This window comes from Cuculus canorus, chromosome 2 (assembly GCF_017976375.1).
Source record: "Cuculus canorus isolate bCucCan1 chromosome 2, bCucCan1.pri, whole genome shotgun sequence".
Classification (NCBI taxonomy): Eukaryota; Metazoa; Chordata; class Aves; order Cuculiformes; family Cuculidae; genus Cuculus; species Cuculus canorus.
Window position 1 is genome coordinate 139,413,247 of NC_071402.1, and position 8,596 is coordinate 139,421,842.

The 8,596-nt window shown below is 38.2% G+C and overlaps 1 protein-coding gene across 5 annotated transcripts in view; it reads left to right on the plus strand.

Annotated features, from left to right (window-relative positions):
* LOC104057694 (macrophage mannose receptor 1) overlaps nucleotides 1-5,364 on the plus strand; it is a 36,403-nt gene extending 31,039 nt beyond the window's left edge. For 3 of the 5 annotated variants that reach the window (XM_009559093.2, XM_054059298.1, XM_054059301.1), the window contains exon 30: nucleotides 222-5,364. In XM_009559093.2, coding sequence (XP_009557388.2) covers nucleotides 222-421 — 200 coding nt within the window. In that variant the 3' untranslated portion in view covers nucleotides 422-5,364. The remainder of the gene's footprint in view (nucleotides 1-221) is intronic. The other 2 variants (XM_054059299.1, XM_054059300.1) reach the window with 1 other exon arrangement.
* The last annotated feature ends 3,232 nt before the right edge of the window (nucleotides 5,365-8,596 follow it).

Sequence of the window (8,596 nt, forward strand, 5' to 3'; positions counted from 1 at the left end):
AAACAGAGGCAATTCTTAAGTAAATTTCTTTTTGACTGGATTTAATTCTATGTTGTTTGGGTTTGTTAGTAAAAAAACAAAACAAAACCAAACCACTTACTGACCGAAAATCTACACACTTATTGCATTTGTCTGATTTTTACTTAAAGAAATACCATCCATAACTAGATTCTGAACTCTTTTAAGATCAAAGATGTTAATTTCATTTCATCCACTTGCAGAAGGGAAAATGGAGAAAGTACTTTCTGCCAGCATTATTTGGCTGTTCATTCTTCTAGCCTTTTCTGTAGTTGGAGCTGGAAGTATACTCTATTTCTACTTGAAGAAGAAAAGACAAAACCTGCTACATTTTTCAACTAGAATGAGTGGATCAGAAGCAACTATGGACATCCAAGAAAAAGAGGCACATACTGACATGTAGTCTGACAAAATACCCATATGTTCCAACTAACAAAGGCTAGTCCATGAATCCACAAAATCTTATGCCAGCTTTGCATATTTCTACCCAGATAATAGTATTCTCTCTTCAAAAATATAAAGTTCATAGATTTATATAAATGTGCACAATTCCAAAGTTCCCTCAAAAGTGTTAGAGACTATTTTTGTTTATTTAGTTTGGGGATTATATACACATTTTTCACATAAATGTGCACAGCTGAAAAATTGGCTGCAGAGGTGTTAGGAGGAAACTCAAAAGATACTTACTATGCAAAATATTTTTTTTTTAACTGAGTGTAGATTCTCCCTTTGGCTCCTATCTTTCCATTATTTTTTCCTGCTGTATTGCTTCAGTGTTATCTAGTGTTTTATTCATGTAAAAGATATTATACCACGTGCATCGTGAATTAAATATGATTTCCTTAATAAAAAAAAATAGATGGAAAGATGGAAAAAAATTAAAACACTCCTTTATTCTTAATTCTAGTCTGAAGTTTGGGAATAATTATGCCATTTCCTACAGCCTTGCACTTTTTTATTATTCTGTAAATATCAACATTTTAATGCCAGGTTCAAATTAATAATAATAATGCAACAGTAGATGATCTTTCCATTGAGTTTTATTTCAGTAATAATGCTTCGAGTATACAGTGATGCCCCTTTTTAAAACCAAGCATATATAATAAATGCCTGTGTTATATAACTCTCCAGTTAAAAGAAAGAAAATCCTGTTGCAGCTTTGAAAATAAACTCTTCAATATTTTTTTTTTTTGGTTATAATTTCATTTGCTAATCATAGAATCATAGAATCACTAGGTTGGAAAGGACCCACTGGATCATCGAGTCCAACCATTCCTAACAATTCCTAAACCATGCCCTTCAGCACCTCATCCACCTGTCCCTTAAACACCTCCAAGGAAGCGACTCAAGCACCTCCCTGGGCAGCCTCTGCCAGTACCCAATGACCCTTTCCATGAATATTTTTTTCCTGATGTCCTGTCTGAACCTCCCCTGGTGGAGCTTGCAGCCATTACCCCTTGTCCTGTCCCCTGTCACTTGGGAGAAGAGGTCAGCACCCTCCTTTTTACAATCTCCTTTCAGGTAGTTGTAGAGAGCAATAAGGTCTTTCCTTTAGGAATGCTTAAGTTAGTTTTTTTTTCAAGGGCTGTCTTAAAACACGGGGCAGCCCTGATAACATGTTTCCTTCTAAGCTTTTAGGCTTTCAGTTTTTTTCCCCTGCATGCCTTTTCTGGATTGCTGGATGGACACAGATAATTGTACAACTGTGGCTAAGTTCGTGAATAAGTTTCACCAATCACAGATATAGAAGGATGTCTAAAGAGTGTATGGTTTTTCCCTTTATCATATATCTGTGTGATACTAATTAAACAAGAGACCTAGGAAAAATCAAACCAAACAAAAAAAAAAACCCACCCAAACAAAAACAACCAAAAAACAACCAAAAATCTTTCCCTACAGGTTATTTTAAATAGAGTTAAAATTTAGTAAACCAAAAGTAAATTTTACAATTAATGTCCTGAGAACATTAGTAAAGCCCAGAGATAAAAGCCTTATATAAAAAGAAATTCCTTGAATTAATATAATAAACCCTGCAAAAGCAACTCCTGTGACAAAGAATAAGTCACTGTTGTTTTCAGGAGGAAATAGGAAATAGCTGAGGGAACTTTGCACAAAACTGTGTAGATGAGAAAAACACCACCTGCTTCCCATGGAGACAACTAGAGAAAAAAAACTGTTTCCTGATATGGGCTACAGAAACATGTGAATACAAAGTTACACTTGCATTTTGGATGAGTAAATAGTGAAAGTGCTTTTCCTGTTCTGTACTTAACAACAGTATAGGCTGCTGGATCCTATCATATATATATATATATATATGCACACTTTAGTAAATGTGATAAACTACTGTTACCTTTCCCAAAAGAAAGAAGGAAACGTCTAATAGAAGAGACTACATTTTTTAAAGTTATTTGTAAGTTAACTGTTAAAGTTGGGAGCTCATAACAGGAGTGTTCTAGTGATCAAATTCAGCATACTTTGGACCTTCAGAGAAGGAGCATGGCTGGTATCACCACCACATGGGAAGCACAGAGAGCTCCAGAGCTGGGCTGCTTTACATGCTAGCTATCTGCATCATCACCTGTAGTCTTCTGACGCAGACACGTTTTTATGTACAGATGTATTGTAGTTAGATGGAACATCATGCATGAGCAAGAAATAGACAGGATCACAGCAAATTAGGCATAAGCTATGTTAGTGATCCCCTTGCAAGAAACTGAAATACCACAAAGGCTGATCCGAAGGCCTCGACTGTTACAGAAACGTGAAAGACAGAGAGCGCTGTCATGAAAACAGCAGTGAAAATGGGTGAGGGCAGAGCGACCCAAAACAGTGGTACTCATACCTGGGAAAAGGGCTGAGAGGAGGGCCACAGCCCTGAGCAAACCTGATGTGTCACAAAGGCACTGTCATTGTTAGATGTTGCTTGCAGCGCAGGACAGCATTGCCATAGGTCATTCAATCTACTGAGCCGCAAACAGCTGAACAGCCAGCATGGCAGAGACCAATGCATCTGAACACTGACTCCTCTGTGCTTGTGTTTTGGACTGGGTATTGGATATGACTAAGATATTGGCCACAATCCTCATGTATTGCTCAGACACAGAAGAAGGCTGAATTTTACTTGTTTAAACTGCACAGGGCAGAAGAGACCCTTATCCCTTTCATTGTTTAATCCTGTTGTTTCTTCCCAAGTCAGTTGTTTGCATGTTTCTCTTTTCAAAAAATCCTTTATGCTTAAAGCCACTGTCAGTTCAGTGCTTGGGATAAGAAAAGCACTGCTTATTATGACTGCTTTGGTTTAAATTAGCTTCAGAGTGGAGAACAAAAGACATCCCAGAACTGTTGCCAGTTTTTTTACTGGCGTGCATACGTATTTGTGTAGGATTTTTCCTCTGATTTTCTTAATTAAATAAATCCTGACTTTCCTCACCAGTTTCTGAAGGACACACCACTTCCTCTGTAGCTAGACTGCGATCATTTTGTTATGGGCACATGTAATTCAGTAACAGAAATACAGAAACCTTCATCTTCTTGCAGCCAAAGGAAAAGTTTTATTTTTCAGCTGTGGTCACAGAAGAGTTGGCATCATATAGTGTTCAAGGGATGTATGGAATTACAACTAATTTGTTGTCTCAAAATCAAGTCAGTCCTTGGCAAACTAATCTTTTCAATTTTGTATGCTCGTTTGGTTTTGCATATGTTAGAACATTTTGTTTCTGATACTACTGCTACACAAAGGACTAAACTGTTGACAGAATGGAAGATTTTAGTATAGACAAGACTGTCACTGCTGGCTGTGGTTGGTTTTATCTGTAAACTTTCCTGGTTACATTTAGCTGAGGCCTATCCAGACAATCATGGCCACGTTGGAATGCCTTACAAGAGAAAGACCAGCTGTAGCATCACAGTGAATAGTGAGCCCCTGGAGATAGCAAATGCACTACCCCGAGTAATAAAACCTAGTCCTCACGCTTTCGACCCTTCTGGTATCAGTCAAACAATGAATCCAAAAAGCTATCACAAAAAATTTTGTCTTCTTGTTGCAGTCCATCAATTATGTATGCACTAATTTTGTTTAATTAATTTATATTCTGCTAGCTGTCTGTTTATTAAAGCCTTTAGAAGGTATCAGTGGGCATACATCAGACCAGACCAGATCTTGGCCATGTCATTTACATACGCTTTATGAACTATACCAGATTTTTAACATGCAAATTCATTGATGCATTGTAAAAATAATTTTCAGTCTTTGGAGTATTGTAAGCATTTTAAACATTAAGAAAAACAGAAGTAAATTGTACCCGGTAATACTTGAAGGCTTTTTTCCATTACTTACATATTACACACAAAGTAAGATACTGGACACATTTTCACACACTCTTTTCCTCATTTATTGTGATATTCATTTGCAATGAGTACACCGTCTCTTCCATACATATTCTCAGTGATCTAAGACACCTGAAGGGGATGGAATTAATCTCGCATTATGCAGATCTGTAAAATGTAGACATATCTAGAAAAAATAACTTACCCAAGGTCCTCACTGTGGTGAACACAGAGAAATAGGCACATTGAGGTTCAATTACTTGATCCACTCTAGAGACTGATGAGAACCTCTAAACTCTCACCGACACAGAGAAAGCCCAAACCAATTATCTCCCAGTAACTGAGTACTGCAGAATCCAGTTCTTAATGATAGCTTATGCAATCTGACACAGCACACACTAATTGTATTTTGTTGATTGCCTTTAACATCAATAGCTCCAGAAAACAACAATCAACCAGTTCCGGTAGATTTACACCACACACCCTCCATTTGAAAAGCATTACTTTTGGAAACAAAGCTTCTGTTGAATAAAAAATTTCTGTCAATTTTATTTTTCTTAATAATTCATGTGAAATAAACTCCCAAGGCAACCATTTGCCTTTGCACTCTGGTGAGCACTCCCCAGCCCAGTTCCAGAATGTGTGAGAAATTAGTGAATTGTGCCTGCTTATAGCCCTGATAAAATCTCCGTATTTAAAGTACACCCAGTTCTGCTTCCTTTAGCAGCAGCTGATGTGTACAGTACACCAGTGAAGGCTTAGGCTTGAGAAGGTTAAGTTGTTCTGGGGATCAGAAATGAACACTGCTGCTTATATCTCCATCACTGATGCATATATCTGAGGAAGAAACACAGAGAATAAAAGTCTTCTATTAATTTCTGTTTACTAAGAATTTTTCAATTTTTATTTCAGCTAAATCTGCCCCAAATTTATTTTTAATTTCTGTAAGCCCCATTTCTGTTTACTGTATCATAGCTTTAACCATAAAGAAATCAGAAATATCGCTTAATCATCTTACACATTAAGATCTTGTATATCTCAGCCACTCCACCCAACACTATCCTCATATAATGTTGTAAAGACTGACTTCTTCACCAGCATTGTTGTCTTCAACATTGCCTGAGTGTGGGGCTGTCTGCTTGTGTCTGAGGGCCTTGTCTGTGGAGTTGGATTCAATGGGATGGGGAGATGTAGGAGTAAGCGCAGCTCCTCCCCACCTTCCTTGCCTGCAATGGGCTGGGGCTGTGGCAGAGAGGGTGGAAGGGGGATAAGTGGCAGATGCTGCCACCCTGACGTTACCCACCTGAATGCTTTGGAACCCTCAGACCTTCCCAAAGGAGCTTCTGCTCACAGCAAGACCACTCCTCACATGCTAATGGGGCACAGACTTGCATTATAAATAGAACTTGCAAGAAAGCATGTGGCATGCACCTACCACTCTAGTAGGACAGACCTGGAAGAAATACTGGACCATGTAGCCCTAAGGAATTGCTACTGGAGTTGCTGCCGGGTGGACCACATGTTCCAGAGAAACTGTCATGACTCATCGGAGTGGTGACTGCTTTTTTTTTTTTTTCCCGCCATCCCCACTCTCTTTTTCTTACTTATCTTACTGTCTTTTCATTTTCTTTCCTGGCACTGTGGGGTGTGTGTCAGATCAGAATACGAGTTGTGTATTGGCTGTGTTCAAGGCATCAGATTGTAATCTGACCAGATCGAGACCTGTTTTTGCAACTTTGGGAATTGCCTCTTGGAAGTGCACTTAAATATCTAGTTTGATATTTTGGCTGTGTCCAAAATAAATGCTGCATTTGATTTTACCCTGAGAGATTTGTTAGCCTGTGAGTTGCCATGCGGGTATCAAACAACCCTCTCTCTTCAACTATGCACCTAGAGAAGGCCCTGAAGCAGGCCCTGACAAATGTATGAAATATTCCTGAATTATGTGGTGTTATTTGCTTCATTGTTTCAAATAATGCCATGCTCTGCTGGCAAAAAGTGATTAGAAATGGCTCATTGCTTGAATTGGCACTGGCTATTCAGAAACTCCCAAATCTCTGATAAGCTGTCTTGCCAACACTTACACAATATCATTTTCTCCTGGCACTGATCCCAACTTAAAAAATCTCTTCTTTCTCTCTTCTTCTTCTAGATACCTGTAAAAAATCTTTTGTGGAAGCCACTCAGTTGGTTTGAGGGAGATACTATCTATGATAGTAGAGCTGAACAAGTAAATTGAGAAAAGAGACCAAAATAGTAAGTCTCCAGCACAATACAGTAAACTGGAGGATCCATTTATTTTCCTTAATTAAAATCAGTGCCATTTTTATAAACTTTGTCTCAACAATTATTTTTTTCAGCTATTGTCAGAGGAGTATTGGCCACCCACTTTTCATCCTCCAAAATATGACCAAATAATCTCTTAGAAGCTGCTTCCAGTTACTGGCAGTATCGAGAACCATCAATAAGTAGATTATGGCCTCTTTCCTTAAGAACAGAACAGAATAGAGTATTTCAGTTAGAAGGAACCTAAAACAATCATCTAGTTCAACTGCCTGACCAATTCAGGGCAGCACTATAAAGCACTATATTGAGGGCATTGTCCACATGCCTCTTAAACACTGACAGGCTTGGAGCATTGATCACCTCTCTAAGCAGCCTATTCCAGTGTTTGACCAACCTCTAGGTAAAGAAATGTTCCTAATTTTCAGTCTAAACCTCCCCTGGTGCAGCTTTGAACCATTCTCTTAAGAAGCACTCTTCCTTCTCCCCCTCATTTTCTGTCTTTGTTAAGAATTTAGGATTAAATTCCAACTTCAAATGTTACAAGGAGACCAAGATATTACATCACATTTTTTCAGTGAATGTCGTATCAAGATATTATGTCAATGAGAGTGGACTGATTACTGCATTTACCTAACTGGTTATATATTTGTAGGATACTCTAGAGAGAAAAATACTATATTTCCCAAGACTGTATCTACCATATAAATGTAACAATCTCAGCACTTTTGTACTCTAGAGAGAAAAATACTATATTCTCCAAGACTGTATCTACCATATAAATGTAACAATCTCAGCACTTTTGTAAAATACTTAAGAATCTATTGCAAGTTTTATGGTTGTGAAAGATTATTTGAACTAATGCAAATGATGCATTTTTATGTTCATTAGTGTGCAAGCACAATGAAACATTTTTTTTCCTAAATAAACATTAGTTTTCTCCCATGGGTTTCAGCTGTTCCCAGCTCTTCCTGACTATGTAATTCCTTGTTTATAAGTCTGCTATATATCCAGAGGAAATTGTTCAACTTTGTGATTTGATCCCTTAACAGAGACACAACTTGCATGGTTTACACAACTCTGAACTTCGTCTTAGTCTAGTTCTAGGTATTTTTGCAGAAGGTACAAAAGGTAGAAATGTTTCTCCTATAAGATCATACAGACACTGAAATGACAAGTCTTCAGTGGTATCCCAGTACTCCACAATCCAGGGAATGCAGACAGGGCTTCCAGGGCTGTGATGCCATGAAAAGCCAAACTCAATAATCAATGCCAATTTTATAATTAAGCAGGTATTCCTTTAATAAACGGTGCTGGGGTACACATGGGGTAATCCACCTAATTTGTCCAACTACTGAGACTGATTACATGACTTTTATGCTCATTAAATGCAAATATTTGTATAGATTCCAGGAAATGCTGGTTAAGCATACCTCTCCATATAGATTCCCTGAAACATATTACACATCCATTATTTTTTGGGAACTTATTTAATTTATCATCCACTCTTGTATGTACATCACAGTTTTTTTGTGTCTTCAGAAGCCTCTGACAGTCTTCATCTTATCTCCTTCCTCACCGTATCCTCTTGGTGAGCTCAGGTCTGTCCTTTGTTCCTGCTGCGGGACTGTCCTTTCAAAACTTAATTTGTTCCTTGTTTCAACTAGTAAACAAGCTAAACTCCTGTTACGATCACACTCTTTATAACTACAAGCTGGCCAAGATTTGATGATTCTTCCTCTTCTCCTCCTTCTCCTTCTCCTTCTCCTTCTCCTTCTCCTTCTCCTTCTCCTTCTCCTTCTCCTTCTCCTTCTCCTTCTCCTTCTCCTTCTCCTCCTCCTTCTCCTTCTCCTTCTCCTTCTCCTTCTTCTCCTCCTTCTCCTTCTTCTTCTCCTTCTTCTCCTCCTTCTCCTTCTTCTTCTTCTTCTTCTTCTTCTTCTTCTTCTTCTTCTTCTTCTTCTTCTTC